We start from the raw sequence: 24,340 nt of genomic DNA, 5'->3' as shown, positions 1-24,340 counted from the left end.
CAGTTGGCAGTGTGAGCACCCATTTTTAGGCAACGTATACCTCAGAATTTCTTCAAGATCACACACTTCCTTACCTTACGTACAACAATATGTTCACTAGGATTGATGATCAAAGCCTCTCTTTCCTCATCAGACTCCATCTGAACAGTGTATTCTCTAGCTACAGTGCTGTAACTACTCGTTTCATGTCTAGAGAAGAGAAATTAAAAGGCCAAGGAGAAATATTACTGAGTTACCTATTCTTTACAAGTACCATTATCAAGTATCATCTACCTACAGAAACATACTTTGTACAGCTCAGCTAGTGCTTACTACTTTTGGTAAAAAAAAAATTAAATTATCTTTTTTCTTTTCCACCCTGTATTTTCGATTCTGTATGTTTTACTTATTCACACTTACCGAAACAGCCTTTTCCCCCTTTCTTTCTAGCTGATTATTTAGTACTTCTCCAATTAGGATGTTGATTTTATTTGTCTGCATGTAAATGATATATGGCTACTCCACATGTATAAAATCGAATTTATGTGGAATGCTCTGCTCATTCAAGGAGCAAAACCAATTCTGATTAGTGAATTCAGCTAGGAAACTGGTAGACATGTTTTCCTTTAGATCAGCACAAAGACCCTGTAATTTGTGGTTGAGACACACTGGCCAAGCAGTGTAGAAGTTTTCATTACTTTCATTAACTGATTCTGTGTCTAGCCATGACAAAACAACATCTCTCATCACTAACCTCACAAACAACAGTGGTAAATAACAAACAAAAAATTGAATCTCAAATTTTTAGATATACTAGACGATCAGTATTAACATCAGCCACAGTGACTCACAAGGAAAAACCTCTCATTCTCCCAAGAGGAAAAAATCCCCTGCATTTGGTCATTTAGGCCCTGATGTTACAATTAGTACTATATGAATGAATCTCTATGCTGATGTGGACCTTTCCCACCCCCACTGATTTCAAAGGAATTCCCTGTGAAAGTTTGCTGAATAGCTTCAATTGTCGGATCATATCGTATGATCTGAAAAGGGGAAAATATTGTGCAAGTATCTCCAACCTTTTACATTGTTCCTCAGCAAGTCCTAAGGCTTCTTCTGCAGCTTCTCTCCTGCTCCTTTCTTCTGACAATGTTTCTGTCACTTGTGACAGGGCCTGTTGCACTGAATCATACTGTTGCTCTGTCTCTGCAAGTCTATGGTAAATGCAAATATTAAAGCAATTTAAGCACAGAAAGAAAGATTAATTTTCTGATAATCTTTTTCTGTAATCTACTTGTGTGTTTTATAGAAGTTCAGGTATGCCTTCATGCCGAATTTGCTGACTATTTTCAAGCAAATCAAAACACTCCACATGTTTCTGTCATGTTTAAATATTTTGTTCTGGCCAGACTCAAAATTTCTCTTTCTGATTTCATGTATTTTGATGTAAACGAGGACTAGAATCACAAAATGGCTGGGAAGTTGTTAGTTCATAAGACAATTCACAGGGAAGAAGAGTGGGAATGACTCAATAGCACAGTAGTTAGATACTCTCCTAAGAAGTCTGACAGCTTGGTCCATGTCCCTGCTCCAATGACTAATTATTTATACAAAGTAGAACAGTCTCTCCTGTGGAAGTTGAAGAAGACCCACACCAGAATATCTGACAGTCCAGTGGTTAGGCATGCTCCTGCAATCTGGGTGACCCAAGTGCAAACCCCTTGTTCACATGAGAGAGAGAGAAATAAAACCTGTGTTACTCTTATATCCCAATAAAGATTCCTAACTATGGGCCTAAAGGTTATAAGGGAGGACTCCAGCTCCTAGCCTTAGCTCTTGTCAGAATTCCAAACTGAAATGAAATGCTCAGTTCTGATCGGATTTAAAAAAAAAAAAAACACTTTTTGATTTCCCAGAAAATTAAAAAAAAAACCTTCGCAATTTGAGTTGAAACAGAACATTTTGTATATTTTTTAAATTGCCAGTGAACTGAAAAATCTATTATTTGCTCTAATGCTTCACAATCTTTTGAATGTATTTATCCTCAACATCCTTGTGACATGGGGAACATTATTGCCTCCTTTTTACTGATGGGGAACAAGGCAGAGAGGTGCCACATTCACATAGGATGCGGCACAGCAGTACATTGAACTGAGTTTCCCATATCCTAGGTCAGCACACTAACCATTGGACCATCCTTCCTCTGATAAATTCACTGTAAACATTCCTTCTCTTGAACATCTCCTTTTTCCTCTTCCAAAACAGCACTCCAGAGAAATAGACGTGTTCTACTTCTGCTTGACTGCTTCATTGTCATAAATAAGAAAAAAAACACCATAAACTGATGTAATCAATCCTGACCTTTTTCTTAGTTCATTTAGTTCCATATTGTCTATTTCAACAATAACTGCGGCTCTTTCTTGTGGAGCTCCTGGGGGAACTTCTGCTCTAGTTTCACCCTAGAAAATATAAAATATTAAAATAATACTTATAAAAATAAGAACCTGTTTCCAGTTACAAAATTGGTTCTGTCAGTTGAAAAAAAATTATTCCGCAACTTAGTGGTATTTCTATCTGATATTTTGCCATTTCATCCTTAAATTCTGGGGGTTATAATCCCAAATGTACACAAAAATAAGAGTGCATCTTTGCTGCAAAGAGGACATTTCCTATGCAAGCCACAAGACTCAAAGATTCCATTACTTCCATTTGCACATTTACTGTTTAGCCTTTGGGGATTTCTGCATTTGAATAAATAAATGGAGTGAGCAGGGTGAACTTTGATAGCGGAAGTCTCAAAACAAGCCCCCAAAGAAAGGCTTTTAGTGTGCAGGGGATCAGTAGCACGTTGCAGAAATACAAAAGGGCAGACATGGTAGGTTTACACTAATTGATCCCTACCAATAAGTCAACAAGGTAGTACAGGATGACTAGGGTTAGGGTTTTTTTTTGTTTTTAAGAGAGAGATGGAGGTAAGGCACCCTTAAAAGCTGTAAGGCACTGTATGTAAGGAACAGGAAAGGAGGAGAACTGAAATGGCATAAATGCAACAATCAAACTCACTGGTAACCTTATGCTTTTTCCTACAACACTTATGGGTCAAAACAAAGGAACTGATACTAATGGTAACCCCTTGAAAAATATAGAATATACTTGATTTCTGGGGGCGAAAATCTGTACGTGCCAAGGATAGGGACAAGGAAGTCCCATGAGCATGTAGTTTCTAAGCTAATACCTGTGAACAGGGTACAAGCTTGGCAAAGCAGCAAGGGCATAACAAACCTACACTGCTGTGTGGAAGGGGAAACTGATGCACATCACCTCATGGCATTTGTGGCTAAAGGCCAAGAAACCTGCACTTTAAAAGACATTGCTATCTACATTCTGGGGGCAGTGCTACACCACAACATGTTTTCAGGCACTCAGGGAACACTCTCTGCTTACCACCCAGAAGACTGCTAGAAACAGTCTGAGGACTGAACGGGGGAGGAGGATCATGCCCAAGGTAGGAGGCTGCCTAGCTTGCAAGAAAAGATTATTAGAACTATTGTTAGGGTAACAAATTGCATGTAACAAGTTTCTTAGCATATTAAGCTTAGCTGGCGCATTTTGTTTGATTTAGCTTAGTAATTTACTTTGATCAGTCTGTTATCACTTGCAACCACTTAAATCCTACTTTTTATATTTAACAAAATCACTTATTATTAAACCCAGGGTAAATCATTGTTATGTGGGGGTGGGAGTGGAGTGATGGTGGGGAAGAACAAGAGCTGTGCATATCCCTTTCATAGATAAAGGGAGCAAACAACTTATTAGCTTTATGCAAAGTAAAATGGGTGCTGTGCCATGTCTCTCTGACTGAGTCTTCCCAGAGTCCAACTGCTCTCCATGTCTGTGTTACTCTGCTGTAGGCTGTGACCTCACAACTCTTTGCCTTTGCTGGGGGAGACCAGAGGTTCTGGCTCAGCAGGACATGATGGTGGAGGGCAAGTGGGAGGGCTTAGTGGTATGATCAGCCTATCAAGTGACAGTCTCAAGAGGATCTCTGTGACCTAAACCCATCAAAATCATCTCCACCACTTTCACACCCATATCGCATATTTATTTGGCAACTAGATTTTTAAAGGTTTTATTGAGGCCTGCTCTTCATGGTTTTAAAAAAATTGTAGCATACAAATATTTTATAACTGCAAAGACTAGTAAATCTGTGTACACTAACAAGCAAACATCTGAGAAATCAAGTCCAAATGAGGGTAGTTAAAGCTGCATGTACCTACAAAAAGAAGAGAACTATTTTCATTACCTCATAACTAATACATGAACCAGCAAAAATGTACCAATGCAATATGAACTGTTTATTTTACACTAAGCATTAGAGGAAAACTAGGAAAGATTACAACCTTTTAAAATTTGGTAAGATCATGAGACTAAAAATTCAGTAGAGAAAAAAAATTATGGATTATGTTTACTTTACCTGAGTAGTATCTTGGAAAGAGTTAACTTGCACTGTCTGGTATTCCCTCTCAAGTCTAAAATAACGGTTTTGCAGATCAGTGTAACGCAGCTGATTCTCTCTTAGAGTCTGTGATACTGTCTTCAACTGGGCAGACAATACAGCATTCTCTTCTACTGACTGCATTACCTGCAACAATTCAGCCTTTCAAAACAAGAGCCAATACATTTCTTTCTAAAGAGATCGCCAGTAGAGACAAGAATTATAGTTAAGAGCAATTTTATATAGGCTGAAAAATGTGCATCATCAAAGAGTGGTGGCGGCAAAAGTACGGATCGACAATTTTCAACAGAAAACAAAGGAAAGATTTTAAAGACATAGTATTCCAAGGGTCATGCTTTTCCAAAGATCATGCATGCACTAACAGAGTACGTTAACAAATTGGTGCATGATAGAAAACTGCACACATAACTGCTTGTGCATACATGATTCCCTGGTTTATAATTGCAAATTGGTATACCTGCTGATTTTATGGATGTATTTTAAGGGACTTCTAAAATTTGACACCATATAGCTCAAATACAATACTAAGGCTATGTCTACACTAGCACTATCTTGCGCCAGAAATATGCAAATGAGGCTAAGCATGGAATATTGCCGAGCCTCATTTGCATATCTAATGAGCCGACATTTTGCAGAAGAGGCTCTTACACCAGAAGGAAATAATCAGCGTAACGGCATTGCGCAAGAAGGTTTTTCTTGCACAAGAAGGGGCAGTATAGGCGCTCCTTCTGGCGCACGAGCCTCTTCTACAAAAATAGTGGCTCATTAGATATGCAAATGAGGCTCGGCGATATTCCACGCTTAGCCTCATTTGCATATTTCTGGCACAAGATCGCGCCAGTGTAGACATAGCCTAAGTGTGGAGGAATTTCAACAGTTCCCATCTCAAATGTACTCTTTTTTGTGTTGATTGTGATGTAGTTTTGGTGCTCCTACTTCTGCATTGCAAACTGCAGGGTCAAGAGTCCCTGTCTAAGTCAAGTAACAGCTACAGTTGCATGAGCTAATGCAATAGTAATATAAATACTCAATACAAACATTAAATATGTCCTGGTCCCAGATTCTAGTTGTTGAAAATATTCCTACATTAACATTAGCTATGCTCCACATTTACCCAGAGTACTTACTCACTGCTATCTCTTTCCCCACCTTTGAGTTCATCTGCTGGAAACGCAGCTCCCTCTGGTGCATTTCCTGAAGACAGCGTTGCAATTCATTGTGAAACTGGCTCCTCTCAGCTAAAAGATGTTTGACTTGCTCGGGGGTGTTCGGACTTCCAACCAGAGTGGCTGTTTCTAATGCCTTAAACACCACCCAAAAATTCAGGGTTAAATCTACAGAAATTGGTTTGGTAATGATACATAATCCATTGTTTTAACAACACATGTTTTAAACCAGTGGTGTCTACAGTCCCACTATTATTTCCCTTTCACATGTTTCTCTCAAGTTTCCAAAAAAAACTGTTCTAATTTACATAAACCTGAGGTCCCCAACTGTGGGCACAGGCTCCTTGGGGGGTGCAGCGAGGCCCAGGCTCACCCCAACATGGGACAGGGAAGGTGCCAGTTGTACTCCTGGCTCCAGTCACAGTTCTGACCACGGTCTCCAGCCCCAATTGTGGCCCTGACTTCTATCTGCAGCCTTGGCCCTGACTATGGCTCTGTTCCCAGCTGCAGCTGCCAACCAGGTCATGAAGAGGTTCTATTACATAGGGTATAAGAGAAAGTTTGGGGAACATTGATATAAACTAACATCCCTCTGGTGTTTCCATCCCATCCATTTCAACACTGGGAACAGAAAGAGAAAATTACTCTAAACAAATGAGATTGACTTCACTGATTTTAAGTATCTAAGTGAAGCAAAATGCAGAAAATGTATGAATGAAAAACAATGGAAAGCAAATTCAATTTTTAAAGTCCTATCAGTTTTAACACCACCTTATGCTAGTAACTTGGATAAAGAAAGATGGATATTTTGCAAGTATGTACTTAAAGCAGGTAGTACCCCTCTAGAAAAATAACACCATAACTTGTTACTCTGAATCATAGAAGGTAAGCCATGTCCATCTCTATTTGGTCTGCTATTCTACAATCCAATCCAACTCCCAACAATAAAGGGCAGCATCCTACCTATGATTTCTAGTACCAGTTTTACATATATAGTCATACAATGCGCCTTCTTCCACTTCCTTCAAGATACTATTCCACATTCTAATAGTCATCACTGTTAGAAATTTTTTCATATTATTCATGATTTGATGATCAGAAATGGTTAGTATATTATAGTCTTAATCTTGCCTAGTGACAATTATTGTTCTTAGCTAAATTAGAAGGTAACTTACTACAACTTTCCTTTCGGTCAGAAACATCAAAGATGATATTAGGTTGAAATAACGCTTTCCCTAAGATCATTATTATTCATACACAAAATCTGAAGAACAGAAGTATTACCAGAATGAATGAGATCTGTGGTCCATCTACTCCTGTATTCTGTCTGCAACAGCAGTGAGTACCAGATGCTTCAAAGGAAGGTGCAAAGAACCCTTGCACTGGACACGTGGGTTAATCTTGCTTTCACATCTGGTCTCTGCCTAATTTCCAGCTATTTGAGGATGGCTTTAAACCCTAAAGCTGGTAATATCCCTTCCAACATTTGTTAATTCTTAAATAGTTCAAGATGTTCTGGTAATCCATAGAAATGAATAATTCTTTCTGGAATCTTGCTATGTTTTTGGCCTCAATGACAGACTGTAGCAATGAGTTTCTCAGCCTCACTAAATTTTGGGTGAAACACTATTCCCTTTTACAAATTTTGAATTTGTCACCTTTTAATTTCACAGAATGTCCCCTTGTTCTTGGGGGAGGAGAAGGGAGAACAGAAGCCCCAATTTACTTCTGTATACCATGTTGCATACTTTATATGCTTTTAGCATGTTCCCTGTTGTTTCTTTTCAAGCTTTCTTCCTTTGAGTGAGTCCTTTTGTCATTCCCATCACTCTTTAAATCTATATTATTTTTTATGAGATAAGGTGACCAATACTGCACATGCTATTCCAGATTGATTTATGTAAAGATATGACAATATTTTCACTATCATTCTTCATCCCCTTCCTTATGTATCCTACTATCTTATTAGTTTTTCTGTCCTCAACTGCCCAATAAGCAGAGCTATAGCCGTGTCACTAAAGTAATGTGTCTCAGTGTGCTCTGCCAACAGAAAGGACTTTTACCTTACCATTGGTAAAGGTGCACCAGCCATAATACTGTGTCTAAAGCTGATTCCAAGGCAGAAATAGATCTTATAATTTTAAGTTTTAAAATGAGTATTGTGAAATAAGTAAAAGGGTTTTTTAATTATAATTTGATATTCCTGCTTCAATATTCATATTGTGTCTATGAAACAAAGAAATTAAGTCTGTTTTGTGCATGTGAACGAAAAATCTGTTAGAAGATAAGTGTGAAGGCCATCACCAGACCAGATGTTCTAGGGAGAAGTGAGGACAGACGTAAAAATGCCACGAGATTGCTGTATACCCCATTGGGATGCGGATGAAGGGCAGACTGACACGACCCTAACAGATAGGGCAAACACCTATCAATTGAGACAAGATAGCTGTGATAAGAAAACAACAACTAATGAAAACAAGCACTCATCAAACAGCGATTGATTAGAGCACGATGGGAAAAAAAAATTACTGAACCATGGACAATTTACCTAGTTTGGTTCAGTCTCTCCAAAGAGCCTCTACCTCTCTGGGCTTGACTAATCTAAATAATCTTATTAACTACAAATTTTGCCGCCATATGCAAATTTGGCAACCTTTCTACTTTCCTGCTCACTTCCCCTTCTAGATCATTAATAAACACAGTAATTAACATAGAATCTCACTGAGAACTTTGAACCAGCCCACTGTTAATATTTGGCCAATATAAAAATTAGCCATTTATTTCTACTCTTCGTTTTCTGTTTCTTGGTCAGTGCTTGACCCATGAGAATACAGGAGGACCCTCACAATTCGTGGAATTGCTATTTGAGGTTCTGCGTATTCGTGGGTTTCCTGTCCCAGCTGGAGGAAAGCCAGAGCAAGGAGCCACAGGGAACTCACCGAAGCTCCTGGCCCCCACAGTGAGATCCCCGTGGTTGCCTAATGCCACAGTGAGTTCCCTGCAGATTCCCAGAGCCACGGTGAGTTCTCATGGCTCCTGGCAGCTGTGGTGAGCTTCTGCAGTTCCTAGCCCTCTGCAGTGAGTTTGGAAGCCACGGGCAGCTCACTGTGGGGCCAGGTGCTGCGATTCCCTGTATTCACAAATTTTGCCAATTGCAATGGATATGGGAATACCTCCACCGTAAAGGTGAGGGTTTCCTGTATTTTGCTTCTTACCACAGGACTATTTTTTATTTGTATTACTGGAGCACTTAGAAGCCTAATCATGGGCCAGAACCTAATTTGCTTGGTGCGCACACTTAGGTTTTGTGAGAGGCTTTAAAAGGCTTTTTGAAAGTCTAATTGTGTCAGCTAGTTTGCCTTTTATCCATTTCCTTTCCTTTCCTTTCCTTTCCTTTCCATTTCCTCAGACATTCAAAGTCATCTTACAAATTAACAAGGCGTGATCTTCCTTTACATAAACCATGAAACCCAATATATCATGGTTTCCAAATATTTTACTATTGCTTTAATGATTGTTTCAAGCTATTTACTAAGTACAGATTTCAGACTTACTGATCTGTAAATACCTCGATCACCCATGGAGCTTTATTTAGATATACACACATTATTTGGTATCTTCCAATGCTCTGGTATCATAGTTCTATTTCTGGAAATGGTTTTCAAGATGAAAAATATTAACTGACCAAGTGCTTTTGTTTGATTTTAAAAAATGGTCTGGTTTACCTTGATAGGGTAATTGCTATCAATGGACACAGATTCTTTAACAATCATGTCATGCTGTAATTTCTGTAATTCTGCAATCTGCCGGTCCTTGTCTGCAACAGCCATCTGGTACTGATTTCGTAGTGTTTGGGACTCCGTCAGCAGGAGGTTTTTCTCCATTCTGAACACAAAGAATTAAACTAGGTGTTAATTATTACATACTGCATAAAAGTCAATGTGAAAAATGAAGCTGGCCTCACCAATATTGAAAAATTGCAAGTTGCGCGCACACTCACAAATGAGTAGTTGAAAATACACATCAGTGCTCAAGCCCTTCAAAGACTTCTGTTGTTAGAAAACTTAAGAGAACAAGACATTGAAAAAATATACTGCACACACTTCGCGGACGTGTGAGAGACACTATTCCTGACAGACCAAATGCCAGCTCAAGGCATGGCCCTAGACTTCACTGAACACTTACAAAACCACAGTTGGAAACCAGTTTTCCTTTCACGTGTGTTGGTACTATCAAAATAAGTACTAAATGCTAAGTTGATAAATAGGTGTTGAGATTTTATAAAATGATTGCAGGATGCTGCATATATTGATCTCACTTATAACCAATCCATGCACAAAGTTATATTGAATTATACTGAGTTATCTATGCACTATAAACCTCTGTAATTATACAATGTCCTAAACAGGAAAAGAAGCATTAAATAAGAAAAAAGGCTCATCAGTATACAAGATGGCTCAACTAAGTCAAATGAGTTATAGCATCAAAGGAGAGGCCCTGTTGGCTGCATTCCTAATTACCTCTAGTAATTACATGTGAACTCATCCCATCAATTTGGGCTCTGGAATGGAGGGATAAAAATCTCATCAAGGAGAAACTGGATCTTTTTTGCTATCTGGACTCTGACAGGCAAAGATTCCTAAAAATAAGCAAGTCTCATGCTGCTTGGCATGGGTTAGCCCTACAAGACATTTTGAAATGACAACGTACTACAACTTTACTACCTTTTATCTGTTAAACTGTGTATATACAGGCAGTCCCCGGGTTACGTACAAGATAGGGACTGTAGGTTTGTTCTTAAGTTGAATTTGTATGCAAGTCAGAACTGGCGTCCAGATTCAGCCGCTGCTGAAACTGACCAGCGGCTGACTACAGGAAGCCCGAGGCAGAGTTGCTCTGCCCTGGGCTTCCTGGAATCAGCCGCTGATCAGTTTCAACAGCGGCTGAATTTGGACGCCTGGGACAGAGCAGCTGGGGCGCTACCGAGTAGGTCCCCACAGCACCGCACCTCAGTGCTGCGGGGACCAACCCGGCAGCACCCCAGCTGCTCTACCCCAGGTGTCCCCAAGTCAGCCGCTGCTGACACTGATCAGCGGCTGATTCCAGGAAGCCGGTGCAGAGCAACTCTGCCTCAGGCTTCCTGTAGTCAGCCGCTGGTCAGTTTCAGCAGCGGCTCACTTGGGGACACCTGGGGCAGTGCAGCTGGGGTGCTGCCGGGTTGGTCCAGTAGCGCCGACGAGCGGCGCTGAAGGACCAACCCAGCAGCGCCCCAGCTGCTCTACCCCAGGCGGCGTCGGCGAGAAAAGCCTGGTCTGCGGGGGGGGGGGGGAGAGGGGAGCGCACTAGCTGCACCCCCCCCAGCACACCAGGGAGACACGGGTGGCGGGACCGCCGAGAGGCGCCGCGGTCCCGCCCACATCCTCCGCAGCTTTGCTCCGCGTCTCCCTGGTCTGCTGGGGGGGGGGGGGGGGGATTCCCCCCAGCAGACCAGGGAGACGCGGAGCAAAGTTGCGGCGCACGCGGGCAGCGGGACAGCCCAGACGCGCCACGGCTGTCCCGCTGCCGGCGTGCGCCGAGGCTTTGCTCCCCGTCTCCCTGGTCTCCTGGAGGGAACCCCGCCAGCAGAGCAGGGAGACGTGGAGCAAAGCCGAGCAGCACGCCGGCAGTGGGACAGCCCAGACACACCGCGGCTGTCCCGTCAGCGGGACAGCCGCGGCGCATCTGGGCTGTCCCGCTGCCGGCGTGCTCCGCAGCTTTGCTCCGCATCTCCCTGCTTTGCTGGGGGTGGGTGGCTCTCCTGGCTCTCCCCCCAGCAGACCAGGGAGACGCGGAGCAGCTTTTCTCGCCCCGGAGGACGGCGGGACAGCGGCGCATCTGGGCGTCCCACCACTCCCGCACATAAGTCGGATCCACGTAACTCGGGGACTGCCTGTATGCATTACTGCTTTAACCTGTAACTCTCTCGTTTCTTTTTCCTAGTTAATAAACCCTCAGTTATTTTATTATAAGCACTGTCCGCAGCGTGAGATCTAAAATTCAGATTTACCACCTAAGGTAAGAGATCGGTCTCTTGGGACAGAGAGCAACCTGAATATTTTGTGATCTCAATTCCTCACAGGATCAGGCTCAAAGTTTACATATATCAATGTAGAATCACAAAGTTTCCCGAAAGTTTGAACAGTGAACAAAATTCAAGTGAAGCATGGATGCAGCTCAGACCTGAACGTGGGCTGACTTTCAGTATTACTATGACTTAAGCTGAGCAGTCTGTACAGCTTACAAATCTTCCAACATGTTGGGCATTCTTACAAGGGCAGTTATTGTTTGTAGAAAATGCATCTTTTGCTCCGTCATAGAAATGGTAAATCTCTAAGGAGCAACATGATATGTAGCAAAGAAACTGATTGCAAAAACCCAACCTAAAATATTACATATCGAAGCCAACAAGACAGAAAATTCAGTTCCTAAGTAGGTCCATAGGAGGCTTTCATGTTGATGAAGATTTCAATATATATATATAGGAAAAAAGTTAATGAGGAGAAAAATAGAATGCTGAAATTGAATGTGACGCATAATGGAAACCTTTCCATGGCAAATTTTTGGTGAACTGTAAACCCTTTTTATTTATCAGATAATTATATAAGGATGTTTTATTCCTCTATTCTATCCCACTGAAAATTATTTTTATGAAAACAATGTATATATTTTGTTCAATCCAATATATGTACCTCAATCCAGCCAGTTCATTCTGGTATGATGATATCTGTATCTCAGTTTCCTCTTGGAAAGCTTTTGTCTGATGCAAGGCTCTCTCAAGGTCATCTACCTTGCTCTTTAAATTTGCTATCTCAGCAGCTGCAAGATTAGCTCCTTCTTTAGCCTACATAAAAAACAGGTTTGGTAAACAAGAATAAAAACCCCATGATGGAAAAATCTCTGTTAGCACCAAAACTATATTTACAGAAGCATGGCTTCCTCTCATTTGTCTCATTTGTACTTGTTCCTGTTGTTTAAGATCTCAGACTTATCCTAATTGTGCTTTCCTTGTTCAACTTGGATTTTTCTAACTATTTTGCTAAATTATTAAATTAACTTCACAAGTCTCCAAAAGAGAGAGACTAACTCCTTGCTTTTTTCTTTAAACTTTACATAATGTATCTAATCAAATCTTACTAGTCTCTTCCTATCCATCTGAAATATTTCCAAATTGCTCTTAAGATAATTTATCTCACTTATGCTATCAGAGGCAATGGGAAATGAAGCCGTGTCCTGTTTAGCTTCATGAACTACCTTTGACTTGCTCAGCTCCTGCAGCAATCTGTCTCGGTCATCCTGAAGACTAGCCATTGACTTGGAAAAGGCATCAATCTGTTGAACATAATTCCCACACTCTGATGAGAGCCTGGTAATTTCAAGGTCTTTGGTGGCTAATGTCTTGCACAAATTTTCTATTTCCTCAGCAAGTTGATCAAGAGTGATCTCATTTTCAGCATCAATAAGCACTGAGTTCAAATATTCATATACTTTTAACACAGTGAAGAGATTTGATTTAAAATCATTAAGGTCAGCTTCAAGTTTATCTGCTCTTTTCCTTTCAAACTTCAGTTCAGATGCATATTTGCATTCAAGTAGCTTAAAATCCTCTATTAATTGGTCTCTATCATCTTGCAAAGCAGTCATAGCTTTTCCAAAGGACTCATTTTGGGATCTCAGCTTTTTATTCTGAAATTGTGCTTCTAATAGCCTCCTTTCTGAAGACTCATCAGCTTCCTTCCACAGGAAGCTAGCATCATGCTCAAATTCTGTCATACTATATTTATCTTCTATATCTTTTGGATTTTTGCCTGTTACATTCTCAACATCTTGAAATATGTTCTGAAATTGTTCCCGATGTTGTACACTAGCCTTGAAATCTTTATTCTGATTATGTTGCCTACTCCCCCTAGTTTGTGGTTTCTCTCCAAAGTCAGAAACCAGCTTCTCTTTGTTTAGTGATGCAATTAGAGTCTCTAAATCTTTAACTTTGGAAGTTAATTTTTTATTTTCATGTTCTAGAGATTCTCCGCTTTCCTTCTGCAATTTATTAGTCAGCGCCATTTCTTTGAGTTGATTCTGAAGATCAGTTTTTTCCTTTTCAAGGTTCTTAATGCAATCCAGTTGCTGTTTAAGCAACTCTTTCAACTGATGATCCTTCAATGACAAAACTTGGTTAAGATCTTCCCGGTACTTTATTAGTTGTGCATTTTGCATTGCATTTTCAGAATGAAGATCATCTATCCGATTCAAAAGTTTTCTTAATTCTTGTTTCAGGGTACTGTTCTCACTAGCACTGTTGGCTAATAAACTTTCTTTCTGACTTAAAACATTTTGGTGATGATGCTCCAGATCTCTGTATTTAGAAAAGAGATCATCTCTGTCATACTGGAGAGATGACATTGATTTTTTAAATGCATCAATTTCATTGGCAATCTCAGCCTTATCTTGAATTGCTTTGTCTGCTTTCTTCTGGAGATTTTTCAATTCATTTTCCATCCTCTGATAGGCTTCATCAAATTGTTCTCTCTCTTTTTGCAGAGATCTTATCTGTTGTTCACATTCGTTCATCTGTTCTCTATGCTGAGTCTGTATCCGAGTTAGATATGCAGATATTTCCCCACCCTTAGAAGAAATCAGTAGAGAAATTTCTCTATCTTTGTTGTTCAACATTACCTTCATTTGTTGAGAAATGGCAATCTGTTTTTCCAACTCTGCATGAGTCTTTTCCTTTTCAAATAAAAGTTGTTGTAATTCCTGTTCTTTTCTAGCAAAATTACTTTCTAATGCTTTTATCTCTCTTCTTGCATCACTATTAATCTCTAAAAGATGATTAAGAGAATTATTTTCTTTAAGCAGTGCTTGTAAATCTTGTTCTTTTGACTGAAGAGCAATTTCTAATTCTTGTTGTCTGCTGATAAGAATAGCATTTTCTTCCTTTATTCTACATAACTCACTATAGTGTTGTGCATCTACAGATTTTTGCCACAAGTGCATTTCATTCTTAGATTCTTCTAACATGGAATATTTAATTTTCAATTCCTGTATCTGTGCCACTTTGTCCTTCATTTCTTCTTGTAAGGTTATTATTTTCTTACTACTATCATCCAGCTGTTTCTCTTTATTTTGAATAACTTCTTTAAACTGTATTTCCCAGGTTTTCATTTCACCAATTACCCGGTCCCGGTCATTTTGGAGAGAGGAAATACATTTTGTAAAAGCTGCTAATCTGGCCAATGTTGCATTCAAATCTGCTTGAAGTTTCTTGTTTTGAGAGTCCTTAGTGTTGATTTGCTCTTGCAACTGATGTAGATCACTAACAGCCCTGTCTTTCTCTCTCTGAAGAATATTATGTCTTTCTTCAAAGTCCGACCATTCTCTTTTGTGAACTGTTTTCAGTTGCTGAAGGCCAAGTTCTAATTCTCTCTCACATTCTCTCTTCTGAATTTGTAGTTGATCTTCTTTCTTCTTTAGTTCCCTTTTCCTATTCAAATTCTCAGCTGTAAGCCTTTCAAGTTCAATCTTTGACTCATCCAACAAAGCTTTTTGGGAAGAAAGATTTTCATTCAGATTATGTATCACTTCATTTGATTTTGCAAGCTTTTCTGTGGCATTATTTAAATCTTTTTCAAATTTTTCACTCTTTGACTGTGCTAATTTTTTACATCTTTGCAAGTCCAGAATCAGTTCCTGGAATTTAATAGAATCTTTTTGCAACTGGTTAATTTCTTGCTGTTTTTCTTTTAAGAGCTCTTGTAATTCTTTGGTTTTGTTTTTTGTACCACTATTGTCTCTCTGGGCACATTTCACTTTCTCCTCTAATACTTTTACAAGATGCAACTGTTGTTCCTCTTTTTCCCTAATCACACTGAACTTCTCTGCCTTTAAGTCTTCCAACTGTTGAAGAAGCAAACTGTTTTGTAACTGTGCAGACTTCAGTTTGTCTGTCAGCTGATCCACTTTTTTAATATGGTTGAGCAGCTCTGTCTCCAGAAATTCTCTCTCATTTTTTACTTTGTAAGAAATTTCTTGCACATTTTCAAGTTCTTCCTGTAGAAGACACTTGTCATCTTCTAAAATCTTAACTCTTTCATTTAAGCTAACAATTTCTTGTTTAAGACATCTAGATTCATTTTCTAACTTTGACAGACAGTTGTTTTTCTGGTCCAAAGACTCTTCAGTTTCTTTTAGTTTTGCTGAAATCAATTCTGTCTCCTGCTCTATGATGTGCATATTTCTCTCTTTTTCTGAAATATCGTCATTTAACAAAGCAATCTGCTGTAATAATGATTCTCTTTCATTTAAAACATCGCTGATTTTAGATTGCATATCAGTCTGGGACACATCCATTTGAACTTGCAGGTTTTCCAAAGCTAATTTAGTTACACTAATGTTATTATGAAAGATCTCATTTTCATTCTCAGTTTTCTCTAATGCCTGCTTTAAGTTTTCAGACGTGTGCTTCAATTGTACATTTTCCTCCATTAGCTCCTGGTTCTGCAGAGCAGCTTCATGAAGACGATGCTGGTGTTCTTCCATCCTTGATGCATGTTCACGGGTCTGCTTTTCTACTTTACTGTTTACTTCATCAATTTCCAATTGTTTGGATTCAGCAAATTGTTTCAGTTGGTCCCTTATATCTTTGTTTTCGTTAATGGCTTCTTGAAGTTGTTTTTCAAGCTCATGTTTTTCAGATTCCCTTTCACTGAATCTGTGAATAGCTTCTTGCTTTTCTTTCCTAGTGATATCAATAATCTGCCTCATTTCTGCTATTTTGCTACTGATATTCTCATAGGCTTGCAGAAGTGACTCGTATTCTTGCTTTAATTCATTATGTTTAGCTTTCCATCCTGTTAATTCAACTGTCTGAGAATCTTTTAAGGTATTAAGTTGGAAAGAAAAAGCCTCTTTCTCCTGAACTATAGTCTCCATGGTAGATTTAAGACTTTCACAAGCAGCAGTTAGGTTTTCATTTTCATTTAAGAGCCTAGCATTTTCAGAAACAAGGGACTCTTCTTCGCATAATGAAAAAATAGTATCTGAGTTTTGTTTTACTCTGCCAAGTTCAGACAACAAGCGTTCAAGAGTACAAGCTTTATTGGTCATTTCTTCTTTTTCTAACATTATTCTATCAATCTGATCTTTTAGAAATTTGTTTTCTTTCAGGGCTTCCTTACGTGATATTAAGGCTGCTTGGAGCTTTCTTTGGATACGTTCTCTTGACTTTTCATCTACAGTGTCCTTTTGCTCTTGTGGATGAAGCTCATCCACATTTATATTTTTCTCCATCTGCTCTGGGGTTGCTTTTGTTTGTTTCAGAATTCTATATTTTGTTCCTTCTATTAGCTTAGTTCTCCCAGAATGATCATGTTCCTGTGACTGATTAGAGATTTCTCTGTCTTGTAATCTCCCTTGGAGCAAATTAATTTCTGAATGTGACTGTGCCAGTTCCTTGCCAGTAGCATTTTCATCTTTAACTTTCCTGCATAATACCATAGTATTGCTACCCTCAGAAGCTTCTACAGTCTTTTCATGTAGCATATTTAACTCCATCAATAGTAGTTTGTTTTCTTCACTGAAATGTTTTAATTCCTTTTTCATATTGAGTAATTCTGCATTGGATTTCTCCAAACTGTTGATGAACTCTTCTTTCTCTCTGTTCATTTCTTCAAAAGCCATTTTAAAATGTTTGGCTTCTTCCTGGCTTTCCTGCAAACTGAGCTGTAACTGCACAGCTTCTTTCAATATTGCCTTTTCCTGATCAAATTTATCTTTGAAATCCATTAGAGTACAATGCAGTGTCTTAATTTCCTCATCCTTTTCTGCAACTTGTATATTGGCTTGTTGAAGATCAACCTTAATTTTTTCAGATTCCTTCTTGTAATCCTCTACACTCTTTTTAATTACAGCTTCCTTTTCATTATTTATGCACTCAATCATATTTTTAAGATCCATTATCTCAGTCTCATACTTTTTCAACTTTTCATGCAGTTGAACCATTTCAACAAATAAGCTGTTTTTGTGTTGCTCATGCTGCTGTTCCAGCTGATTCATAGAATTCTTCAAATCTACTGTCTCTCCTATTTTCTCACAAAGTTCAACTGATGTCTCTCTCAACTCTTCCTTTAACATTTTTGTTTGTTCGCAAAGTTGTGCATAGTCATTACTTAGTTTCTCTAACTCACTGTCTTTCATTGACATTTCAAACATTTTCTGTTCTGATTTTCCTAAAACATCTTGAACCTTGTGTTTTTGTTCATCTGACTCCAACCTGTTTTGGTCAGTAGTTTCTTGTTCTTGGAGTGCTGCCACATGAGACTCCAACTCTTTCTGTAGAGAGTAAGCTAACAGCTGACTACAATCCAACTCTTTACACTTTCTTTGATGAACTTCCTGGAGTGTTTTGTGTTCATTTTTGAGAAGTTCAAGGTTTTTAGTTTGTTCATCAAAATCTGCTACAAGTTTAGTGTATTCTTCCTTTTCTTTCTGCAATTTCTTAATATTTTCTTTCCAGGACAAAAGTGATTCCTGAAGTTTCTTCTGAAGGGTTTCCTTATCTTCTTCTAATTGACCTGGCCGATTACCAGTGTAAGGTTCTACCAAATTAGTATCTTTAAGTAATTCCTCCTTGTCATCTACAATTTCAGCCTTCAGATTTTCAAGAATTGCAAGAAGTTGAGAATGTTCTTCTCCATATTCTCTCTCTTTCTCACTAAGTACGGACTGCATGTGAGCAAGCACAGAGTCTTTTTCCTGCATGGACTTTAGGTTTTGCTCAGATACTTTTTCTTTTTCAGCCAGGATATCTTTTAACTGTGCAATACTGTTCTCAAGCTGCTCAATACTGGAGACTTTAGCAGAAAAACTTTCATTCATGTTATTTATCTTGGAATCTTTCTCAAATAGCTGCTGCTTCACAGTTCCAAGATGGGACTCAAGATCTTTATTTTGTGTTTCAACGAATTTCAACTGATGTGTTAACTCACCAACCCTCTTCAATAATTCCTCTGTTTTTTTATGCTCTTTTTCTATTTCTTCCTGCCCAATCCTTTCAAGTTTTTCAAGTTTTTGCATTAGGTCTTTTCTTATTATCAATGCAGCTTGAAGTTTCTTTTTCATGATCTCTTTTTCCTTAACTAATTTCTCAAGATTAAAATGCAGTTGCTCTTTTTCATTCATTAAATCTTTAAATGCAGTTTCTTTGTTGCTTAATTTAACTTGATTATGTTTCAGTTCTGTCTTACAATCTTGAAGTTGCTGGGATATTTGATTAATATCTCCTACATAAGTACTCTGAACAGCTTCCAGATGCTGTAGTTTGGTGTTCAATATATTTCTCTCTTCAGAAAACTTCACCATTTCACTAGACATGGATTCCTTGACTTGAGCAACAAAACAATCCTTTTCTTTCAGCTGCTGATTTAGTGCAGAAATTATATCAGTCTGCTGGTTAGTCTGTGAAGTTAAATTTTCTACAAGGTGGTCTCTTTTCTCTATATCTTCTAGGAGACTCACTATTTTTTTACCTTCAATGTTCAACTTCTCATGACTGATTTTAAGTTCTTTTTCTGATTCTTCTAACTTCTCTTGAAGCAAAATAATTTTCTTGTTCCTTTCTGCTAACAATTTTTCTTTTTCTTCTGCAAGAAACTGCTGCTTACATAATGTGTCTTTGACACTGGCCATTTCTTTTGACAGACATTCAATTTCAGAATGACAGGTGCTTTTCACCTTTTCAAGATCATTTTGCAACAACTCCTTTTCCTTCTCTATTGACTGCATACTTTTTAACTTATCTTTTATAGTCTCCATTTCTTTCTCCTTTTCTAAAAGAAGTTGAAATTCTTTGTCTTCCATCTCTTTGCTCAGAATAGTAGATATCATAGCAGAGAATTTTTCCAATTTAGTTTTACTACTACTGCTAACTTGCAAACCAACATCTGAAGTTTCTGCATCCTTTTCTTTGAAGAAATGTCTACTACTAAGTAATGCAGATAACCTTTCAGTTAGCTTCTCTTCTATAATATCCAGCTCCTGCTGTAAAGACTGGATTTTACCATCCTTTGCTTTCATTTCACTTTCTAAATCGCTCAGCTGCTCTTTAAAAATAGCATTTTGCTGAGTTGCCCTATCCAGTTCTGTCCCCCACTTGTTTTCTGACTCAAGCAGACTATGTTCTAACTGTTCAATTTTAAACTTTAATTCAGAGACTTCTTCACCCTTCACACTAACCTGCATTTGTAACTGTTCTTTTTCATTCTTCATCTGTAATTTGACAGCATCTATCTGCATTCTTGAGTAATTCTCAGTCACGTCTAGTTTTTCATGGATTTCTCGTAGTTCTTCTGTTTTCTGTTGTAACTGATTTTGGTATGTGTTGAGTTCTTTGTTTTCTACAATCAACTTACCAATATTCTCTTGTAAGAGAATTTTCTCCTTCACTAAAGAATCCACCTGTTGCTGAAGTCTCTCTATTAAAATTGTGCTGTCATGGCAGTCTTGAGAGGATTTGGAATGTACATTGCTCAGCTCAGACTTTAAATGTTCAATATTTTTAGCCTGCTCAGTGCACTGTTCATAGAGATTCTGTAAAGTTAGCTCTTTTTGCTGTGTATCTTTTTTCCATATATTTATTTGGTCTTGTGCTTTTTGGTGTTCACTTTTTATAGAATCTAGTTCAACTGTCAGAGAATCAATATCCTTCTGCTTAACAACAAGATTTTCATCTTTTTCATGCAAAACACTAGTAAGGCTTTTAACAGCAGCAGCATGTTTCTCTAGTTCCTCTCTAAGCAACTCTATCTCATTAGTAAGAGCACTAATGTTGCTCTCTGCCAGCTGTATACTGACATCTTTTTCATTTAATGACTTAAGCAGCTCAACTATAACTTCCTCTTTCTTACTAAGTGATATGTTAAGTTCGTTTCTTTGCTCGTACTGAGCTGCAAATTTTTCCTGCAGAGATAAGAAGGCATTTTCTTTTTCCTGTGCCAGGTCTTTGGACTTTCGTATTTCCTGTGTCAGTTCACGCATCTGACTCTGAAGCTGAGAAACTAACTGTATCTTCTCTTCATCCTTACTTGCTTTCTCACTTAGCTTTTCGAGGAGGTTTGTTTTTTCCATAAGAGAAGATTCTTTTTCTTGCATGGACTGGCTAATATAATTAATTATATTTTTCTGATCATTTGTTTCTTCCTTTAGTTTTAGTGTGGCTTCTTCCAGATCTGTAACCTGGTTCCTTAAGACCTCACATTCTCTATCTTTGTTATGAAGATCTGTCTTCAATTTATCATTAACCAACGTGACATTATTGACAGCCAATTCCTTCTCCTGAACAATTGTTTTTAACTGTTTCACTTCAGAGGTCAAAGACACTAACTGTTTCTGTTGCTTACAGAAAGAGTCCTGTATTTCAGAAATGTGTGTTTTCAAACTAACATATTCATCTATTTTTTGCTTTAAAGACTCATCTTTCTGTGTAACTGACTGATTCAATTCTGCTGTTTTTTGCATCATATTTTTAAGCTGACACTGAAGGTCAGAAATTACCTCCATATTCTCAGACAGTTGAAATCTAAGTAAATCAGACTCTTCAGATTTATCTTTAAACAACTTTAATTCTTGTGCTTGCTTTTTAAATTCTCTCTCTTTTTCTTGTGCTGCCTGTCTAAGTTGACTAGTTTCAAAGCTTAGAGCTTGTACCTGGTTTTGCAAATCTGACATTTTCAAATGCTGCCTTTCCCCTGACAATTCATTTTCTTTCATTTGCTGAATCAAAGCTGCCTTCTCAGAAAGGAGACCTTCTTTTTCCTCAAAGCCAAATTTTAATTTTTCATTTTCAGTCGTTAAACTATCCATTTGGTGTTTCAAAGCTAAAATGATATTATCTTGCTGAGACACGTGTGAAGTTAAGGCAGTTATTTCATCTGACTTTTTCATTACTGTAGAATTGACTGTTTCAATGTCTACTTTCAATTTTTCATTTTCTAGGTTTAGTGTGTGTGCTTGGTGCTTTGCTGACACAATTTCTGACTGGTGCTGCATCAACTGAGACTGAAGATCAGTATATTCACTTGACTTTTTGCTACATATAACTGAAATGTCTTCCTTTTCACGTTTTAGTTCATCCCGTTCCTTCCTTAGAAGTTCTATTTGGTTATTTAACATAGCACCTTTTTCAGTTTTCTCAGCAATCTGCCTATGTAGATTCTCAAGCTCTACACCTTGATTTTTTATATTAAAATCTTTCTCTTCCACCCACTGAGATAACCTTATATTTGCCTCCTTAAGCTTTTGAACTTCATTCTGTAACTCTGCCATATCCATTTTATTTTGCTCTGCTTGTTTAAGTAAAGAATCATTATGAAGGATTTGTTCTTCTTTCGCTTCAATATCCACAGTTATGTCTTGAATTTGTTTCTGTAATATTAATATTTTTTCCTCACTCTGGCTAAGCTGTTGGACTAGTGCGTTACACTCAGTCAACTTACTATTTAACATTTCTTCTTTTTCTACTTCTCTGTCTTTAGCAACCTTCAACTGAATGATGAATGACTGTACTTGTTCATGTAACTGCTGTGTCAGATCCCTGCTTTCACACAACTGATTGGTTAGCACATTACACTCCATTGTTTTCTCTAGCAGCTGTTCTGTGACTGAATTTTCTTTTTGCTCTACAAGTGTTGAAAGTTGTTCAACCTTTTTCAATAGCTCCTCCTTATCATAATTTAGCTCTGAAAGGGATTTTTGGTACTCTGTTTGGTTGACAGATAACTTATTCTCCATCTCTGCTACAGCCTTGTTTCTCGTCAACAGCTCACATTCCTTCATGTCTAATAGTTTGGACAAACTCTCATTTTCACTGACTAATTGTTGCTTTTCTTTTTCCATAGCATCTATGATATTTCTCAGATCTTCATTTCCTTTTATTTGCTCTGACAAATCTTTTTCTTTCTCCTCGAGAGCTGCTTGAAACTGCTTATTAATTAAAATAATTGCCTGTGTCTCTGTTTCCATCTTACTAACTATGTCTTGTCTTTCAGTTACTTGGTTCTTAAGTTCTTTAAATTGTGTCTCTTTGGCTTTCAGGTCCCCAATTAATTTAAGTTTAGTCTCTTCACTTTGCTGCTCAACAACCTGAAGTTTTTGCTCTAATGATGTAATTGTCTCTAGTTTCTCTTGTAAAACCTTTGTAACTGTTTCTTGCTCTTCAGTACGTTCTGCAAGCTGTGTGGTTAACTTAGCCAATTCTTCATCTTTTTTTGCAGCTTCCAAAACTAGCTTGTTGTATAAATCTTTAACTGACTTCAACTCCTTCTCAAAACTCTGTTCTCCGATCTCTTTCTCTTTAAGCAGACTCTTTAGTTTCTCATTTGTAGAGCTGATTTCATGAAGCTGGGATTTCAAATATTCAGTTTCTTCCTTGTGTTTTGCCTCAATTTCTTGTAGTTTTTCACAACTTTTAATAATTTGTTCTTTCAGCAAAGTAATCTGTGACTCACACTCCATGAGCTTGTTATGGAATGTAACCTTATTGGACTTGATTTCAGAACGCAGATCCTTAATAGTTGTGCTGTTCTCACTGATTTGTCTTATCAACTCCTCATTTTCTTTGGTTTTAGCTTCAGTCTGGCCTTTAGATTTCTCCAGTTCCAATCCCATTATATTACTCTGCTCAGAAAGTACAGAAATCTTCATGCTTGCATCTCTTACATCAGCTGTTTGAACTTCTTTGAGTAAGAGGGTTTCTCTTTCAGCCTTTGACAATGCTTCTTCCATCTCTCGTATTTCTTCCTCTTTGCAATGGATTTGGTGTTTTAAAATGACAATCTGTTCAGAATACTCAGTCATACTGGAAGAGAGAGCAGACATTTCTTTGTCTTTTTCCACCAATACTTCCTTGAGGTTGTCAATTTCTCTTTCACGTCGCTGTAGGTCTTGAATTAGTTGAGATCTCTCCTCTAAATGGTTTGTGTTCAATCTATCAAGTTCTTCATTTGTTTGGTCAAGTTCCAGTTGCATTGACTCTACCACAGCATCTTGTTTCAAGATCTAAACATCAAGAAAACAATAATACAAAATACACTGTAACTTAAAGTGTAGGTATTTGAAAGGAAACTGCTCTCCTTCTTATGAGATCAGTACATTAAGCTAAATAATCAATCTTGTTTTACAATGCTTGAACTATAAACTTGTATAGTGATAAACTAACAAATTAAGGGTTATTTTAAGATGGCTTTCATAGTCAGAAAAGTTGTAATTGTAGAGTATTTTTAATTCTTACATGTTTTGCTAGACAATTATAATGGATCAAGCCAAACTAACATTTTTTTTACATTTCCACATCACTTTAAAGAGTTACCTTTTCCTTGAATGTAGCAACTTTTTCTGTTAGATCACTGATAGCTATTTTCTGTTCAGTACAATCCACTTCATATGCATTAGACTTCTTCAAGACTTCATCCAGCTTAATATAAAAGAAAATTTTCACTGAGATATGTTATTACACCAAAAATGCCTATGTATGTCTGCAAATTAGAATAGTAAACTTAAGTTTACATAATACTGATTTATAAACTAATATACCATCTACACACAGGGATCTTTTAATTGACCAATGAGACACAAGTTTGTACAGATAAAGCAT

At 38.0% G+C, this 24,340-nt stretch overlaps 1 protein-coding gene across 6 annotated transcripts in view; it reads right to left on the bottom strand.

Moving 5' to 3' along the window:
• The window catches only part of LOC102451127 (uncharacterized), a 66,422-nt gene that overhangs the window by 1,812 nt on the left and 40,270 nt on the right, over window positions 1–24,340 (bottom strand). For all 6 annotated transcript variants that reach the window (XM_089778574.1, XM_075927683.2, XM_089778573.1 and 3 more), the window contains 9 exons: window positions 24,056–24,160; window positions 12,952–23,745; window positions 12,390–12,541; window positions 9,387–9,546; window positions 5,645–5,797; window positions 4,454–4,621; window positions 2,341–2,438; window positions 1,059–1,193; window positions 75–189 (listed from right to left, as the gene is read on the bottom strand). In XM_089778574.1, the coding sequence (XP_089634700.1) occupies window positions 75–189; window positions 1,059–1,193; window positions 2,341–2,438; window positions 4,454–4,621; window positions 5,645–5,797; window positions 9,387–9,546; window positions 12,390–12,541; window positions 12,952–23,745; window positions 24,056–24,160 (11,880 nt within the window). The remainder of the gene's footprint in view (window positions 1–74; window positions 190–1,058; window positions 1,194–2,340; window positions 2,439–4,453; window positions 4,622–5,644; window positions 5,798–9,386; window positions 9,547–12,389; window positions 12,542–12,951; window positions 23,746–24,055; window positions 24,161–24,340) is intronic.

The sequence above is a fragment of the Pelodiscus sinensis genome, chromosome 5 (genome assembly GCF_052426305.1).
Source record: "Pelodiscus sinensis isolate ZL-2025 chromosome 5, ASM5242630v1, whole genome shotgun sequence".
Lineage (NCBI taxonomy): Eukaryota > Metazoa > Chordata > Testudines > Trionychidae > Pelodiscus > Pelodiscus sinensis.
This window is presented reverse-complemented; position numbering and strand designations above follow the sequence as displayed.